Raw genomic sequence first — 19331 nt, 5'->3', positions numbered from 1 at the left:
AAAGCTTTGGATTTTACACTATTGTCAGGATTATATGATGATTAGATTGCTTTTTACTTTTATTTCTGTTGTGAGTTTTATGCACTGTGTTCTGCCTGTTATTTACTTTTAGAGAAAGTTCTTATTTGTAGAGAGAGCCCTTGAAAGCTCATGCAAATACTTTTTTTTCTTGGCACTAAGCAGACCAATGCTGTCTGTTCACTTGGTAGGATGAGCTGTTACCTTTAGTAAAATGCAAACCTGTGTTTATTCTCAGACATTTTTGAGCAGTGACCATCCTTTTATTTTTACGTATGTGTGCTTGGCTCTGTATTCATAAATTATACATTTTGAGTTACCAAATATTAAGTATAATTGATGCAATACAATGGAAGCTGTTTACTTAGATGTTTTCTAGTTGCATTTTCTCAGGCAGTGTAAGACTACTTTCTGTAATAGCCTAAATTTTTGAAAGCTACAATTCTACTTTTCTGCTATATTGGCAGATTACTTCATTTATCCAAATAAGTCAATTATGTTTGTAATTGATATGAATAAAACAAGAATAAAAGTTCATATCTACCAAGAACTACCTTTATTTTTTCAGTTGCAGGTATTTTTCTCTAAATGGAAATAACTGGCTTAGAATTTAGAAGGAAGAATATAACAGGTCAAAGGCACCTCAGCTTTTGGTGTCTCAGTTTCTTATATACAGTCTTAAACAATTCTCATTCATTCTGTCGTTCATTCAAGCGAAATATCTAGAGCCATTTTTATAAGCCAGACATCGATTTAGGTGCTGGGAATATATTAGTGAATAAAACTGACCCAAGACCTCTGCTTTCAAAGATCTTATATTCTGGTAAAAAAATGATATTTAAAATATGTATGGCTAATTCAGAACAATTAACATGGGAAAAAACCTCAAATGTGGTATTATTCTTGATAAGGCATTATTGGCCTTAAAAATTTGAGCTCTCTTTCATTTTACATAAGAAATAAAAAGTTGTTTGTCTTCATTGAGAATGATTTGCATGATTTTATATTATTCTTTGCGTTGTGTATATCCAACTGTCATTGAGGCTTGCACCATGGAGCTTCGAAATGCTACCCAGTAATTATTCATTCAGTGACCTAGGCTCCATGCAGGGTCCCAAAGGTATGGTCATGAGCAAAACCAGGTAATGTCCCTTCTCTCATCTGTGATTAGGAAATGCAGTTAACAGTTTTACTTTTTTTTTTTTTTTAAGATTTTATTTATTTATTTATTTGAGAGGTAGAGTTACAGTGGGAGGGAGAGAAAGAGAGAAAGGTCTTCCTTCCGTTGGTTCAGCCCCCAAATGGCCGCTAAGGCTGGCGCTGCGCCAATCTGAAGCCAGGAGCCAAGTGCTTCCTCCTGGTTTCCCATGTGGGTGCAGGGGCCCAAGCACTTGGGGGCCTTCTTTTACTGCTTTCCCAGGCCACAGCAGAGAGCTGGTTTGGAAGAGGAGCAGCGGCACATGAACCAGTGCGCCCATATGGGATGCCGGCGCCACAGGCGGAGAATTAACCTACTGCGCCGTGGTGCCAGCCCTAACAGTTTGACTTTTGGAGATCAGAGCTGTGCCAGTTCTAGAGCAGTATATAGTAATACTTTTTTCTTTGTATAACTAATAATAACCACATGATAAAACTGGGGAAAAAGCTTAACTTTTTGTAGCATAAGCACATATCCATGAAATGTTTTGTTGTTATTCAAGAAGTGGTACTTGTGGGGCCGATACTGTGACACATAGCTGGTAAAGCCACCATCTGCAGTGCCAGTATCCCATATGGGCACCAGTTCAAGTCCTGGCTGTTTCACTTCTGATTCAGCTCTCTTCTATGGCCTGGGAAAGCAGTAGAAGATGGCACAAGTACTTGGGCCCCTGAATCCACATGGAAGAGCTAGAAGAAGCTCCAGGCTCCTAGCTTTGGATTGGCCCAGCTCCGGCTACTGTGGCCATTTGGCGAGTGATCCAGCGGATGGAAGACCACTCTGCCTCTCCCTCTGTAACTCCCCCTTTCATATAAATAAATAAACCTTTAAAAGGCGGGGAGGGAAAGAAGTGGTACTTGTAAATCTGATTTCAATTCCAGTACATTTCCATAATACCAGAAAAGGGATGAGACATATTTATATTTTTTTGTTCTTTCAAATTCCCAGGAAAATATGTAGGTCATTTATGCTCCTCATTTCTATCCATGTTGAGTTTTACCTGCCTTCTGCTTCTTATAAACTGGTTGCCCGATGAGTAAGGCCAGTTCTTACTCTGGATGTATTGTTGACATCCTTTTTCTCCTGTTTTTTTTTTTTTTTTTTTTTTTTTTAATGTGTTTAGTCCCATATTCATGCCAAGAATTACTGACTTTTATATATGAAAGAAAAATGGAGCAAGAGTTGAAGCTATGCTAGAACCAGATGTTTCTGCAACTTGAAATTATGTGAGCAAAAGCACATTTATAGACTAGTGTTATTCAGTATAAACCTATATCTAGGTATAAATATACTCCTTTTATTTAAAAAGCCCATAAGTTATCAATAAAAACAATTTAAAACAGATTTGTAAATCTAAGTACTAATTAAATAAAAATCAAGTTAGCATTCCTTTTTTTAATATATATATACATATATATATTTATTTGAGAGGCAGAGAGAGAGAGAGATGTCTTCCATCCTCTGGTTCACTCCCCAAATGGCCGCAACGGCTGGAGCTGGGCTGATCCGAAGCGAGGAGCCAGGATCGTCTTCCGGGTCTCCCATGTGGGTACAGGGGACCAAGCACTTGGGCCATCTTCTACTGCTTTCCCAGGCCACAGCAAAGAGCTGGATCAGAAGTGGAGCTTCTGGTATTCAAAGCAGTGCCTATACGGGATGCCAGCACTGCAGGTGGCAGCTTTGCCCACTACACTACAGCACCGGTCCCTGCTTAACACGACTGATAACTTTTTGCTCCTGTAAGCTTCTTTTGAATATGTTATTCCTACCATGTCCCTTGTGACATATGCTTTGCTTTTACTACTTTTCTCTCTAAAATTTAATGAGTGCAAGCAATTAGGCAGACACTTTTAAATGTTCTACTTTTGTTTTCTCATTTAATGCTATGATGAAAGTACTGTTATTAGAGCCACCAAATGGATGGAGAAATTCATGACACTAAGCAGTCTCCAGAACCCATGCTCTTAACCAGTTGGTTCTAATATTGCCTATGAATCATCAGCCCATCTTTATTAATGTTTCTAAATTTTTATTTACTTATTTATTTCAGAGGCAGAGAGAGAGAAAGAGATCGAGAGATTGCCCATCTGCCAGTTCACTCCCCAAATGCTGGCAAAAGCCAGAAGTAGGTCAGGCTAAAGCTAGGAGCTAGGAGCTAGCATGTAGGTGACAGGGACCCAGGTACTTGAGCCATCACTTACTGCTTTCCAGGATGCATGTCAGCAAGAAGATAGAACCAGGAGCATGTAAAGCCAGGCACTCCAATATGGGATGCAGGCATTTGCTATGCCAAACACTCCCCTCCTTTTATTAACTTTCAACAGTTGAAGTAGTATTTCTGGCAACAGCGTAATCATGAACAGGAATAAATGCAATACATAAATTATTTAGTAACACCCAGATGGGCATCATTATGATAATACGTATTTCTCGTAGAAATGAAACGCATACTTTTTAAATTCTTGCAGAGAATTCATTTTCTAAGATCATAAACCCAAGGAGAAATGGTGACTTGGAAGTCATAAGGAAGAATTTAAAACAAGTGTTGAAACAAAAGCCATGCCGTTATTGTAGAAGACTCATTCAGTCGTTCATTCAAGTCTGTATAAATGATGGTATCTTTTGGACTACCAGCTCCTCTTAATGGAAGTAAGTTTGAGTTATAGCAGGAGGGTACATTTACAAAGTAGAATTAATAGGGTATGTCAGACCATTTATGGGAAATGGGGTTGAAAGATAAGTTTATCTTAGTAAAAAATATTGAAATCCTTGCCTAGTTTTCTCATAGTGCACATTTTCCATGAACTCTGAAGATCCTTCGTACTTTGTCACAGTAAAAGCAGGTAAGGATGAGGGTTACCAAAGAAAGTCATGGAATGTCCAATATTTATTTCTGATGTTGTTTACCTAATGTACAAATGATTTGAGTACTCATCATCTTCAGGATAGATGATGGGAAAGAGATAAACTGTTTTGCAGTATATAATAAAGTGCCAAAATATCTGCACACTGAGAAAACAAATCAGAAAACAACAAATTGGGGAATGCAGAGAGTATAACAGTAACTCAGGTAAATATGGTTATGGAAGCTAAAAATTAAAATGAGCTATGAGCTTACCTGTAAGTATGGTGTAAAGGTAAATAGGGTGATTTTCTGTAATTTTTGGTGTTTTCTCCTGAAGAGAATCATACGGATCCTAGGTTTTTTATTTTGGTTTTGGTTATTTATTTGAAAGGCAGAATAAGAGAGAGATTATCCATATTCTGATTCACTCCCCTGGATGACCATGACATAGGGTCTGGGTCACTGGGCCAGGCAGAAGACAGGAGCCAGAGACTCCATCTGGGTCTCCTACAGCTGGCGGCAGGAAACCCATACATGAACCATGAAACTAAATCAGAAGCAGAGTAGCCAGCTTAATCCTCCATGCAACAATGTGGGCTCGTGGGTTCTCATTTTGGGGTCTAAGATAAGACAATGCAGTAGTGACCTTAGATCTAAGTTCTTTTCCCTAGCTGGTCTTCTAGTCTACAAAACAGATGCACCATATAGAAGATACCTTTCCATATATATGTGAAGCACTTCCTGGATCCCTCCTCCTCTCAGCTGCCTATAGTGCTCACTGCTCATGACTTGGGTCGAATTCTTAAATTCCTCCTAGGAGTTTGCCTCTGCTCAAGGGAGCTGTCTTATCCAAAGTGAGACTCCCTCTGGTGGCAGCCTGAATTCAATGCCCAGTCAATGCTGAAATACAAAGGTCTCGGCTCCTTGCCTCAATTTCAGGAAAACTTGATTGAAGTTCTGTATTCCCTTTAGAATTAGCAGAGACCTCTGTTGCAGCTGTGTCTTCGGCTTCCTCCTCTGTTCAGCCCTGCTTCGCAAGTCTCTCAAGTGTAGTTCCCAGCAACCCTTGCCGGTACATCCCAGGTAGCCTGTCTCCTGAGTGTGGTCTGGTTTCTGCTTTTTTTTTAAAAAGATATATTTTGAAAAATTTTTATTTGAAAGGCAGAGTTACAGAGTTACAGGGGCAAAGATCAAGAGAAAGAGGTCTTCCACATATGTTGGTTCACTCCCCCAAAAGTCTATAACAGCCAAAGCTGGGACAGGCTGAAGCCAAGAGCCAGGAGCCTCTTCAAAGTCTACCTTGTGGGTGCAGGGGCCCAACCCCTTGGGCTATCCTCCACTGCTTTCCCAGGCACACTAGCAGGGAGCTGAATTGGAAGTGGAACAGCTGGTACCCAAACTAGTACCTATATGGGATACCAGCATTGCAGGAGGCATTCCCACAAGCTATACTGCAACACCAGCCCTGGGACACTCTCTTTTAACATCCTTATAAGAAGTAAGAATGCTAAATGTACACTGCTTAGCCCACATCTCAGCCCACAGTAGGCCTTCAGAAAGTGATAGTTAAAAGTTTGCCTGCCTTCCATAGTATACCAAGCCGTGAAAGAAAAAGGTTTAATTTTTACAGAAGATAAATTTTTCTTTCTTTTTTTTTTTTGACAGGCAGAGTGGACAGTGAGAGAGAGAGACAGAGAGAAAGGTCTTCCTTTTTTGCCGTTGGTTCACCCTCCAATGGCCGCCGCGGTAGCGCGCTGCGGCCGGCGCACCGCGCTGATCCGATGGCAGGAGCCAGGTGCTTCTCCTGGTCTACCATGGGGTGCAGGGCCCAAGCACTTGGGCCATCCTCCACTGCACTCCCTGGCCACAGCAGAGAGCTGGCCTGGAAGAGGGACAACCGGGACAGGATCAGTGCCCCGACCGGGACTAGAACCCGGTGTGCCGGCGCCGCAAGGCGGAGGATTAGCCTAGTGAGCCGCGGCGCCGGCCTAAACTTTTCTTATATGGACATTCCTTTAGGGATCCTCATAAAGCTAAAGATCATGTATAAAAGTTTGAGCAAATGAGCTGTAAAAATATTGTTATGATTGCCTGAACATCCTTCTAACAACTTCCTAAGTACAGGTCACTCAAGGACAGATGCTTACAGTAAATTTAAAAATGCTTTTATTTTAAAGGTTTTTTAAAATGATGTCAGGATGAAAGTATGTTCTTCTCATATATTTATGTCCTGTAGTTTACACAGTGTACATGGAGAAAAACATCAGTGTTCATATTTTTCACAATTGATGGAGGTTTGATTTGATGTTTGTACCTAGATATGCTGATAGAGGGTTTCTGATAACCTTTGTTTTTAGATGATTGTACTTTGAAGTCCAGATGCTTTTCTTCATAACCAAATACATAAAGTTTACTAATGGAAAAAGTCTGTATTGCAGGTTATGTGGTAGTTTTTAATTTTAATAAATAGAAAATCAGATGGGCAACATATGAAAACCATGAACTGTCCTGTTTAAATAGGAAATAGGGAAAAAATCTGCTCTCAACAGCTTCCCTTTTAAACATTGTCTGATTAATACTTAGGGAGCAATACAATTTATAATGAGAAAGCTTTGTGAAGTTTTCTGTGATGAGTGTATGGTGGGGTGAGGGGGTGGAACAGTTAGTTCATAATGAGCATGTTTATATCAGAGGCCTTTAAAGATGAATGGTTCTCTCCTGCTATAACAAATATTTCAGAAAATTCTCTTGAATGTGTTTTTTAGGTTTTACATATTAGTAAAAAGTTCACATTAACAATACCTGGTTTTTAAAGTGTTTATATTATTTTAAAGGCAGGAAGACAAATATGTCACCAGATTGTTCATTTTCCAAATGCCTGCAATAGCCAGGACTGGGTGAGGTCAAAACCCAGGAGCCCAGAGCAAAAGTGAGATCTCCCACATAGATGACAGAGACCCAATTGAGGCACTACCTCCTTCCTCCCGGGGTACACATTAGCAGGAAGCTGGATTCGGAACTGAACCAGGATTTGAACCCCAGGCACCCCAGTGTGGCATGTAGATGTCCCAAGCATTGTCTTGATTCTGCCAGACATTGATTCCTTCAGTGTTATCTGAATACCACTTTGAGGTGATTCCCAGATTTTGAAGTGCTGAGCAAAAGATTCGACAGATCCTGACATAGTGACCTGAGAAATTATGTATGAGATAAATGAAAATGACCTCTAATCCAAGTCAGTTCTCTATCAATAACTTTTCCCCCTTCAGATGAGGAGGAAATTCTGGATGGATGATGTCATCTGCCTATCTTCAATGGCTAGCTACCTATTGCTGCTTGTATCAGATAGAAGTAGCTCAATTAAAAATGATTTAATTATCTATTTGAAAGAGTTACAGAAAGGGAGACAGAAATATCATCTGTTGGTTCACTCCACAGATGGCCACAACAGCCAGAGCAAGGTCTGGCCAAAATCAAGAGCCAGGAGCTTCAGTTGGGTCTCCCACGTGGGTGCAGGGGCCCAAGGACTTGGGCCATCTTCTAATGCTTTCCCAGGTGCATTTCAGAGCGCTGGATAGGAAATGGAGCAGCACAGACTCAAACTGGTGCCCCCGTGTAGGGTGCTGGGTTTCAGGCAGCATTTGCTAGCTACAACACTGCTGCCTACCCTGTTTTTTGACCTCTCATTCTAAATAGAGATGCCCTTAAGGGTTCCATGTCTTGAAGGATTATTATTTCCCAAAGAAGTTCCGATACATAAACATGGCTTTTATTTAGTGTTGCTGCTAATATAGTTGTGTGTCTTTGTGACATATATACAGCATAGGGTTAAAAGCTTTATGGTCAAATGAATTTAGTTCCTTGAGCAGTGAAAGGTATTTGTTTTTGACAACCTTCCTGGAGAGTTTTGTGTTCCCTTTGTAATCTAACAGTCAAGACCTTTAGCTGCTAGCATGAAGGAAGTAGAAAATTTAGGACTTGGCCGGCGCCACGGCTCACTAGGCTAATCCTCCGCCTGCGGCGCCGGCACCCTGGGTTCTAGTCCCAGTTGGGGCACCGGATTCTGTCCTGGTTGCCCCTCTTCCAGTCCAGCTCTCTGCTGTGGCCCGGGAAGGCAGTGGAGGATGGCCCAAGTCCTTGGGCCCTGCACCCCATGAAAGACCAGGAGAAGTACCTGGCTCCTGCCTTCGGATCAGCGCGGTGCGCCGGCCACAGCGGCCATTGGAGGGTGAACCAACAGCAAAGGAAGACCTTTCTCTCTGTCTCTTTCTCACTGTCCACTCTGCCTGTCAAAAAAAAATAATAAAATAAAATAAAAATTTAGGACTTGATACTCACTGGGAATCAAAATTTCCTAAACTGTATATTCTATGCAAGAATACCAGACTCAAAATGAATTTCAGTCTGGTAGAATTCAGTCCTGAACAGTTCCCTACAAAACCTGAGGCTCTGGCTTTATGGTGATCATTCTTCTGTTTGACTCTCTTGAAACCCAAGAAACAATCTCTGTCTTTAACAGAACTACTTTATATTCTTGAATATTTTATTTATTTGCCTAATTTGTTAGGCATGAGAATTAAGATTTGGACAGGACTGCAGAGCTGCCTTTGGCAGGTGACCTGTCCTCCTAGAGAAAGCTATGACAACAAGAATGATGGATATTTTAAAAATAGCCTTGCCCACTGCAGTTGGCCCCCCTTGTTAACAGAGAAACTCATTTGCTTTGCTAATGGTAGCTCTTCTGTGTTTTATAATCTCTTTTGTTCCTGCCTTTTTCAAAAGGTTTCAGGAGTCCTACCTAGGTTGGAGTTACTGATTTTATAAATACAGTCCATTGTGGTTAAAAAGTGAGTTCCCTGGTTTTCTTGGCTAAGAAAAATTGAATTCTCTTGCTAGTGATAAACTGTTTTAAAATTAGCTTGGTGCATGTATTTAATAAATATATATATATATTAAAGATTTAATTTATTTATTTGAAATACAGAGTTACAGAGAGAAGTAGAGCCAGAGAGAGAGAGAAAAAGGTCTTCCATTCTGCTGGTTCACTCTCCAAATGACCACAACGGCCAGAGCTGAGCTGATCTGAAGCCAGGAGCCAGGAGCTTCTTCTGGGTCTCCCACATGGATGCAGGGGCCCAAGGAGTTGGGCTATCTTCTGCTTTCCCAAACCATAGCAGAGGAGCAGCCAGGACTCGAACTGGTGCCCATGTGGGATGCCTGTGCTGCAGGCTGGGGCTTTAACCTGCTGCGCCACAGCACCGGCCCCTTAATAAATATATATTGAATAATCCTTCTGTGATAGGCACTGTTCTGAACTCGAGAATAGAGACATGGTGGACAAAATCCCCACCTCATGGGACTTAAAATCCCATGGTAGCTTTCTTAGGAAGCATTAAACTTTTAGGAGTGGCATTGGATAATTTTCATATGCCAGACTGCTTCTGAAGGAATACTTACTCGACTTTGGGCCATGGTTGCTTGTTTTTTAGGTGAGGCAGTTGGACTACATGATCTTTAAGGCTGTCTGTGTTAAACTGCCATGATGTGTTACAAGTTGTAGGCTGGTTTGCAGTTAGAGAATTGGGCAGCCCCAGCCACCCACTGTGGAATCAGTGCAGGAAGTTTTTTTTTTTTTTTTTTTTAAGATTTATTTAGTTATTTGAAAGGCAGACAGGGGGAGAGAGAGAGAGGCAAGCAGAGACAGAGGCAGGCAGAAGTCTTCCACTTGCTGGCTCACTCCCCATATGGTCACAATGGCCCAAGCTGCGCTGATTCGAAACCAGGAGCCAGGAGCTTCTTCAGGTCTCCCACATGGGTGCAGGGGCCCAAGGATTTGGGCCATCTTCTACTGCTTTCCCAGGCCATAGCAGAGAGCAGGATGAGAAGTGCGGCAGCAGGGACTTGAACCGTTGCCCATATGGGATTCCAGCACTGCAGGTGGCAGCTACCTGCTAGGCCTCAATGCCGGGCCCCAGGATGTTTTATAAAGTGAAGTTTGGCAAGGATAGTGATCTTGATAGGTGATGTGGAGTATCAAGTGTTGCAGGGAATTCAATTGAGTTGAGGATGATTGAGGATAGTTCTTCATAAATAAGAAGACACTGGTGATCACAACATGAACGGCATTAGTGGAATAATACCAGACTGTGATCCCACTGGAAGGACTGAATTAGTGGAGCTGTCACGCATTTCCTGTCAGACCACTGGGATTGGAAGGTATGAGAGATTAGCCATACGGACACCTAAGGAAGGTGGTCGAGACTGACTTTGACTTCTTTTTGGATGTGTGAATTTCCCAGTTTTAAATGGTGACCTTTGTAATTTATCTAGCACTATGTTGATAAGTTAAGCAGATAATGAGTGACCAAGTATTTTGTGATAATGTTGGAACAGATAATCGGCATGACTAATGAATCTGTTAATAATTACTACTTTAGAAAAAGGTTTCTTGCCCAGCAGAAAGTGTCATATTTTTGTGAAGAGTGAGTGATATCCTTGTATGCATTTCCTGGTTGAAATTGTTTGCTTCAAGAAATGGGGGTTTGGCTGATTTACATCCTAAAGGAAATATTAATGCTGGTTTTCCCAAATGAGCAGGATACTGAGCAGACTGGTTAGTTTTATGAAATTGGTGGTCCCAATCTTTAGAATTTCTCCGTAAGCCTAAGACATAAAGTAAATCTACCTTATTTTAGAATTTCTAATAACAGTTGTCCCTTAGGTATCTTCAGGGGATTGGTTCTAGGACCTCCCCTCCCCCCACCATGATACCAAAATCCACAGGTACTCAAGTACCTTAATTAAAATGGTGTCATATGTGCATATAATCTATACATTCCTACAATATACTTTAAATCTTTTCTAGATCACTTATAATACCTAATACTATATAAATGCTATATAAGAAGTTGTTACTCTGTATTGTTTAGGGAATAATAACCAAAAAAAGCCTGACTATGTTCAATAAAAACAAATTTTCCCCTCCAAATTTTAGTTGATTGAATCTGATGATGCAGAACCTGCTATGAATGTGGAGGGCCTACCCTATGTTTCATTCTTCTATGAAAAAAAAGTGATAGTATAGAGCAGACTTTTTAAACCTGAGTTGCTGCTTGTTTGGGCTCTTCGGTGAGCCCATGCACCCCTTAAAATTCAGTGGGAAAGTATGTGTGCACTTTGCTTTGGGAGGAGAATCTGACCCAAAGAAAGATTAAGACCCTCTGTTCTGGAAAGGAACAGTGAAAGTAAAAAGCTCTTCTATCTGCAGGTTCACTCCCCAAATGACCAAAACAGCCAGGGCTGTACCAGGCTGAAGCCAGGAGCCAGGAGCTTCTTCCAGATCTCCCACATGGGTGAAGGGACACAAGCAGTTGTGTCATCTACTGCCTTCCCAAGCATGTTAGCAGGGAGCTGGATTGGAAGTGGAGCAGCCAGGACTGGAACTGGTGTCCATATGGGATGCTGGCACTGCAGGTTGTGGTTTAACCTGCTGTAGCACAGCCCTGGCTCTGAAAATAGAAGTTTTTAACTTGCCAAACCTTGCTCTATATAGCACTAAGAACTGGAGCAATATGAAGTAAGTTTGTTACAGCGTTCTTTTTAGTTTTTTTTTTTTTTTTATTGATTTTTTTTTTTTTTTTTTTTAACGCAGACAGCATCTTCTAGCTGCTGGTTCATTCCCCCAAATGCCCACAACAGCCAGACTGAGCCAAGTTGGAGCCAGGAGCCAGAAACTATCTGGTTCTCCCACATGGTTGGAAGGAACCCAGGTACTTGAGTTAGCACCTGCTGCCTCCCTGGATGGACATAAGCAGGAAGCTGGAAGTAGAGCTGGGACTTTTTTTTTTTTATTATGTATTTGAAAGTCAGAGTTACACAGAGAGAGAGGTCTTCCATCTGATGGTTTACTCCCCAGTTGGCTGCAACGGCTGGAGCTGTGCCGATCTGAGCCAGGAGCTTCTTCCTGGTCTCCCATGCAGGTGCAGGGGCCCAAGGACTTGAACCATCTTCTACTGCTTTCCCAGGCCATAGCAGAGAGCCGGATCTTGAACTGGCACCTGTATGGGATGCGGGCGTTTCAGGCCACGGCATTAACCCACTGTGCCACAGTGCCCCGAGCTGGGACTTTAACACAGGCACTCTATATGGGATTCAGGTTTCCCAAGCCCTGTCTTAACCGCTGCAGCAAGTAGCCCTGTTTGGTTGGTTTTGCAGGATTTAGGTGATTGGCAGGTCAGTTTGCCAAATAGTAATGTATAAAACACTTCAGGGAATAGGTAGTAAAAGTTCTGGACTCAGATGGATTTTGCCTTAGGTCACTTCCTAATCATTAGTTACAGCTCTGTGTCAAAAGATGTAAAGGAATTTGTACTGTATTCTTAACATCCCTTTTACTGTGCACAGACATGTGTTTATCGACTTCTGTATGCTATTCAGAATGTTTTCTTTCCTACTTTATGCTCACAGTAACAAAATATAGCTAATTAAAGAAAATTTTAGGTCTTTCTTAAGTATATTAAAATAAACTTGGTGTTGTTTTGTTGCCTAAATCAAAAGAGCAGCTAGTTATAATAATTATAGTAGCAGTAACTTTAAAGGAAGAAGAAAAGATCTATTTCACAAAGACTTTTGCTTCAAAATTCACATCTGCTTTAGTCCAAGGTATTGTTTCTAATGCTTTTATTATGAGAAAGCCCGTCGCTAGAGATTTACTCCCAGTGTAATCTCCCCATTTCTTATGAAGTATAATATGTGGTTTTAGCAGCTTTACTTGCTAATAAGTGTTTTCATTATTTAATAACTTAGGTAAAAGGAATCTCATATTCATCATGTTAGTTGACAGTGGGTTGGGTTAAGATAACTGTGCAGTGTATTTTTCTAGTATGGCTAGTTTGACAACTAGATTTGAGAATCTGTTTCACTGCTTGTTTTTTCTTATAACATTGTTTCCTGCTATTATAACTAAGCCATCCTCCCTGCAGATTGACTGTTTTTCATCTGACATCTTAGACTGATCGAGCCAGTGTTTCCTAAGCAACACATGGATAGAGCTCTTATGCCTTATTTCTGTTCCTCCTCATTATATGCCCTGTTCCACTTAACGGTCAGTTCTGTTAGAACAGTGGTTTTGTCATGGTGATTATTTTATGATTGTTATGAAATGGGACAAATTTTGAGAAAATTATTGAGCCATTGGTGAAATTGGTTGGCATATGCCCTTATGATTTATTTAGTTTGTGTACTAGTCTGTCATACCAGGGAAGAATTTACTTCTTCCCATTTCCTGAAAGTTGAAGGAGGGATTGGAAGACAAAAGAAGTCCTAATTTCACCCCAAAAGTAGTTTATATAATGTCAGGAAGGGCTTTGATGAAACCACTGGCCCTGCTTATAGATCTTATTTTCCAAGCCTTTCATTATTTTATTTGCCCTTTTCTGAACTCTACAATTTCCCTCTCTTGTAGCTGGTTCGATGCCCAGAACTGAATGCTGTGCTCCAGCTGTGGCCTCACCGGTGCTGAATAGAGAGGAAGAGCCACCTCCATAGCTTACATGTGATTCCTCTGCTTATACAACCCAATACTGGATTTACTTACTTTGGCAAGATAGCTGCATTGTGCACTGTATTTAATGTTACGTGTACTGTAACCCTGGGTCTTTCTCTGCATTGCTGCCGTTAAACCCCCAATCCTGCCAATCTAAAACTCCTGCCTTTGTTTACCTGCCCCTTGCCCCCATAGCTCCCCATACATTCATCCACAATGAATGTCTTCTTTTAATTCTCTCATTTCCTTTTACTCTAATCTTAAACTTTGGCAAAACTTTCACTCTGTCCTATAAATTGTCAGTTGTCAGCCATCTTATGTTTCTCCCTGCTTTGGTAATGGGACATCTTTTTACGTCTCTTCTGTTTTTGTTTTTGTTTTGTTTTTTTCTTTTGTAGTTGTTGAGCACCTGGTGTGGTGGATTTAGTAAGTATTCAGCTGGCATTTCTTCTGAATCAAATACCCATGAACCTCTGGTTTGACCACCTGATCAAATTTTTACCTGTTAGCTCTTTTCTCCAGATTTTCTTGACTCCCTATCCCTATGGCTTCATTCAAGATATGATATTATTATTACAGCTCTGCCTCCAAGGAGAAGCCAAAACAATACCAATTTGCTGGGGAAATTTATGATAAGAAAATATAGTCTTTATTAATTTTAAGTCTTTAAAATAGTCTTTAATAATTTTAATTAAAGACTGAGTAGTCTTTAATAATTTTAAGCAAATACTTGCCATCCCCCCACGTTAATTTTTAGAAAACTGGTAGAGCTCAAGTTACTGTAAACTTCTAGAGTGAGTGAGGTAAAGGAAGAAGGAAGGGGAGCAAGGCTTTTGTGTTGAATAGGATATGTTCTCTAAGAAAGCCAAATCGAGGTTGGTGTTGGATTTGGTAACTGTCTGGAATGGAAGATGAGACTCTGTCTTTCCTAGATTCTGAAGCATTATTGCAATCTAGGATTTAGAGTAGGTTTTTTTAAGTTGTTTGATTTAAGACTGTTGACACAGGCACACAAATTTTTAATTACGTGCTTTGGTTAATCATTTAGACTGTGGAATGTTTGGTCTTTGCTGATTTATTTTGGGTAATAAGAATTGGAAGGTCTTCATATGTCCTTTTTACCCGTTCTGAACCCCATCAAGTTTAGGTAAATCCTGGTGTTCCTTGTAGTTGCATTAAAGCTGATGTTGAGTTCTTGCCTTTTCCCTGTCTTAATTGGTGTGTCCTGTTTAAGCAGCCTCTCTGAGAATCTCCATTCTTTACTCAACTCCGAAGTTCCTTCTTGTGGTTTTTGTAGCTTTAACGGATTGAAATCAATCTAGAAATATTTTTAACATTATTTCAATATATCAAATCCCTATCATAGGGATTTAGGAGGTACCAAACATCTTTCCTTCAGGCATCTGATAGATATTTTACATATCAGCGTATTACACCGTGAAAGTGAATTGCAGAGTGCACTATAAGTAAGAGGCGGTGAGATAGCACCTGTTCTTTCATATGTATAACCATTGGACATTGCTAATTTTATTATTCACCATTACATCAGGCAATGAATTTTTAAGCTCAATTAGGTCAAAGACAGTAAGAGTCTTTTCTGTGGTTTTTCCGCCATGCATTTTGCCAAAATTTGGTGGCTTTGCTTATGTTTGTGTCACTTCCTGATAAGTGTGGCACCTTTCTTCAAAGGAACATTATCCTTGGATTCTGAAATGACCCTCAGTGACGAGCTGCCTGGGCTCATTTGTGTGCTGGATGTTTTTCTCTAGGCAGCCAGCATTAGTGAGCAATGGCAGGGTTTCCATCTCCATTTATGGCCTTGGAAGGGTGAAAGGGACATGGCTGGGACTCTCCATTTACGGTCCTTGAAGGAGTTGAGAAGAGTGGTTGGGGTGTTCTTGGAGGCAGAAACTAGACATTGTGAGATAAAAATAAATTGGCAGGGGATGTTTGCAATTCAAATTCCGATCCCTGCTAGGAGGGCAGAGGGTGCCGGGAGAAGGGGAGTGTGGAGAAAGTCAAATGGGATCTGCTGCAGGCACTTGCCTCCTTCCACCGGAGGGTTTGTCTATGACATATGTTTCCTGAGTTTATGTTTGGTTCTTTCTAGAAAGTTTTGTCTCATGGTTGTGACTATCTTTTGCAAAGAGAAGCTTAAACACTCTTTAATTCAGAGAATGCGTTTTTGGAAACCTCAGTTCTCTGAGGCATTGTTTGAAGCACCAGAAGAGATCTCAAGAAGGGGAGAATGAGACAGTGCTTGTGTAGGAGGTAGGCTGGCTGGCTTTAGGGCAGGTGACTCTAATCTTTATTACTCCTTTTGCTCATCTGGATTTCTGGCCTCAAGACAGATTTTCAAAGTATTTTGCAGAGTATCTTGTAGCTTGCTAACTGTGGCTTAAAGGTCCCGAACTTTGATGGAGGCTGTATAAAGATTAAAGGTTGGTGAGAATAGGTAGTATATTGGCTTATGGAAAGTAATCTCACATGCAGTAGAAAGTCTGGCTATTGCCTATAAACTAAGTCTGAGGTGATCTGGTTTTGGTCATTGAATTAGGAAGTGTTTGGGAGCCACCAGGGGCAGGGGGTCTTGTCTCAGGAAAATCCTCGGTGTGAAACCCAGGGAACTAGAGGGAAATTAGAAGAAGGAGTGCAGGGAGGCAGAGATGGATGGGATAGAGACTGGATGTAACCAAACAAATTTGGAAGCTGGGACTAAGTCCTCAACTTAACCTTTTGACCTATGTAAGATAGTGTTAACATGTACCATTAGACTCAGGAGACTGAGCTAGTAAGCAGAAATATGCCTTAGAAATACAGACCATGAAAAAAATTGAAAGACTGTTGTAACAATTCCAGGCTTTGTGGGCTTGCATGATGTCTATTTGCTGTATACCATGTGGCAGAAAAAGAAGTGAAATATCACCCCTCCACCTCATCCTCCCCTAGAAGAGGATTGGCCTCCTTGGTTGGCTCGCTTAGCTGGCAGTGTGATTTGGCAGAATGGTAAATTTGTCTAATTTTCAGAGCTAGGTGTTAGTGTATTGTTTCTTGATGGTTGATGTTTGAAATGGGGAATTTGTAGCATTGTTGATTGACCTCTGGTTTAAGTTATAGCAGCTTCCACAAAGAATAATAAGTTAGTAAGAGACATAGATTATGTAAGTAGTTTGGTTTACTAGCTAACTTGTTTAGGCAGTAGTTCTACCTTGTACCCCTCCTTAAGCAAGAGTGAGGAAGGGATCCTTTGCTTTGGGAAATTCTTCTTTCTGTCCTCCCTTCCCTCACTTTTTCCAAATTCTGGGCACAATAGCAGCTCTCTCTCTTCTGTGGCAGGTGTGCGTCCTATTGGCTGGCTGGTATTTCTTGTTTTTTTTTTCCCCCTTATTCTTTTTAAATGGGGGTGGGGGTATAAAATATGTGTATGGGATATATGCAATAATGTTGTAATGTTTCTTGTTGTTTAATGGATAATTAATTGCAAAATAATTGTTTAATTATAACATGTTTGAGTAAATGCTAAATTAGTATTTTTTTCTAATATAATAATGATTTTGAAATCTAGCATTCCTGTAACAATGTGTCTATGTTTGTCTGTCTGTGTCTGTCTAATAGTAATTAATATCTGTGGTCCGTACCTGGAAGAGGAAGTACAGCTTTAAAGGAATAACAAAAGACTTTGTGTCTTAGACCCTTCGCAGGTGTTACAGTCGGGTGAAAGAACATGGTGTTGGGAAAAGAAAGAGCAGTTACACATTTGAACAGTTGGAACAGGTGTTTGGTCAGGGAGGATGGGATGCTCAGCCCTGCCAGCCTGTACTTATTAACAGTAGTGGCTTGTACCAGGAGCTGGAGTCAGATGGCAGCACTATGGAGGACTATTCACAGGAGGACTGGGGAAACCACAGTCAGGATCTCCATGGCTATCCAACAGATCAGGAATTGGGTAAGAAAGCCAACGTATACTTTGTGTGTGTGTTTGTATACCTTTAAATCTACACTGGTTCCTTAATATCTTCTGGTACTTTTCATGCTGTCAGCACAAGGCATGCAGCTAGTCCACCAACTGATGCATAGTGTTGTTCCTTTGGTGATTTGGATACCAACACGATTGCTAAAGACACAAGAGTTCCTAACTCTGCGCCATACAGGAGACTCGGTGGCAGGTAGAATGCTGTGCAGTTCTGGGCACCCTGCCCCTTTCAGTTTTCAGATGACTGTCAGGAGCACTAAGACGTGGCCCAGCTGCCACAAGCGTTAACTGTCTTCTCCTTCCTTCAGCCTGAATACTTACTCTTTTCAGAGGTTTGTGATTTAGAAAAGATTCCCTCCCAGACTTTGGTCTGAACAAAAAGTGAGAGGAAGCGTCTGTTTATCTTGAAACAGCTGTTATTTGAATCGTGCCAGTGGTCACAGATCTTCACACTTCTTAAGAGGCCAGAATGATTTATACAAAATCATAGGCATTGGAAATGGAAATTGAAACTCCTGGTCATCAAATCAACATTTGTGCAGCCTAATTAAGGGTTGATATGTATTTTTTGCATTAAGTGCTTCCATTTTGATTTTCATAATTTGAAAGTACTAATCAGGTTTCCACTGCAGCCATTATACATTAACAGCAACTTGAGTAATGAGGGCTGACTTCTAAGTAAATGTTCTTACTGCTTGGTGCGATACTCAGGCAGAGCCCAGGGAAGTCTACGTAGCATGCAATGTAATGTGGTACCATAGCTCAAGGTTAAAATCCACAGGCACTGTTTTTTATAGAATCTTATGATAGGGAAATGCTAATTCAAAAGAAAAATGATTAAAGGATTATTTTTTAAAGATTTATTTGTTTATTTGAAAGTCAATTTCAGAGAGAAAGACAGAGAGAGACAAATCTTCCATCTACAGGTTCACTCCCCAAGTGTCCACAACGGCCAGGGCTGAGCCAGGCTGAAGCCAGGAGCTTCATGTTGGTCTCCCACATGGGTGCCAGGGCCCGAGCACTTGGGCCATCTGCTGATGCTTTTTCCGGCCCTTTAAGGAGCTGGATCAGAAGTGGGGCAGGTGGGACATGAACCTGTGCCAGTAGAGGCTGCCAACATTTCAGGTGGTGGCTTTACCTACTACGCCACATTGCCAGCCCCAGGATTAAATGTTAATTTAATTTATTTCTTAGGAATGCAGTTTTAAAGAAAACCTCAGATATTAGAAGAGAGGAGAAAAGAGGCTCTAAAACTATAAGAGTAACAGTATGTAAGAGCGGGACTTAAATGTTAAAAGAATAAAAAGGGCAGGTGCTAAGTGATCCCATTTTAATTCCAGAACAGTGATAAGATCTAAATTACTATAGCATCCTATAACATTGGTTTGACCATAGAGAGTTAAACTACCCAAAACTTTGGGGGTAAAAATAACCTGCAGAATATGTTGACCCTGATATTGAGGGAATAATTGCTCTGTAAAACCTACATTGAAAATCTGAATTGAACAGAATTATTTTCATTCTTGTTCTTTTAAAATCATGTTTGTGGTGAAATTAAGCTTTAAGCTCCTAGCTAGAAATCCACTGGTGACCTTGAAGAATTTTATACTTGTAGAGCTGGTTTCTGATCTTGCATATAAATGTATGTATCTCATTATATAAGACATATTTATAAATCTGATATTGGACAGTGTTGGACACTAGCATGGAGGCCTGGCATTAAAAGTGTGGATTGAGCAGTAAATATAGCTAT

The 19331-nt window shown here is 40.7% G+C and overlaps 1 protein-coding gene across 18 annotated transcripts in view; it reads left to right on the top strand.

Moving 5' to 3' along the window:
* Nucleotides 1-19331, top strand: part of MSANTD2 (Myb/SANT DNA binding domain containing 2) — a 39072-nt gene that overhangs the window by 13449 nt on the left and 6292 nt on the right. For 3 of the 18 annotated variants that reach the window (XR_009866420.1, XR_009866419.1, XR_009866414.1), the window contains 2 exons: nucleotides 3685-3865; nucleotides 13525-17389. The exons of 1 other annotated variant lie outside the window; for it this stretch is intronic. Coding sequence is in view for 9 of the 17 variants with exons in the window: in XM_062197248.1 (XP_062053232.1) it covers nucleotides 17296-17551 (256 nt within the window). In the remaining 8 variants the exon portion in view is untranslated. Of the gene's footprint in view, nucleotides 1-3684; nucleotides 3866-13524; nucleotides 17552-19331 lie in introns of those variants that run through there. 14 more of the 18 variants (XR_009866415.1, XM_062197254.1, XM_062197258.1 and 11 more) reach the window with 12 other exon arrangements.

This window comes from Lepus europaeus, chromosome 7, assembly GCF_033115175.1.
Source record: "Lepus europaeus isolate LE1 chromosome 7, mLepTim1.pri, whole genome shotgun sequence".
NCBI classification, from domain to species: domain Eukaryota; kingdom Metazoa; phylum Chordata; class Mammalia; order Lagomorpha; family Leporidae; genus Lepus; species Lepus europaeus.
This window is presented reverse-complemented; position numbering and strand designations above follow the sequence as displayed.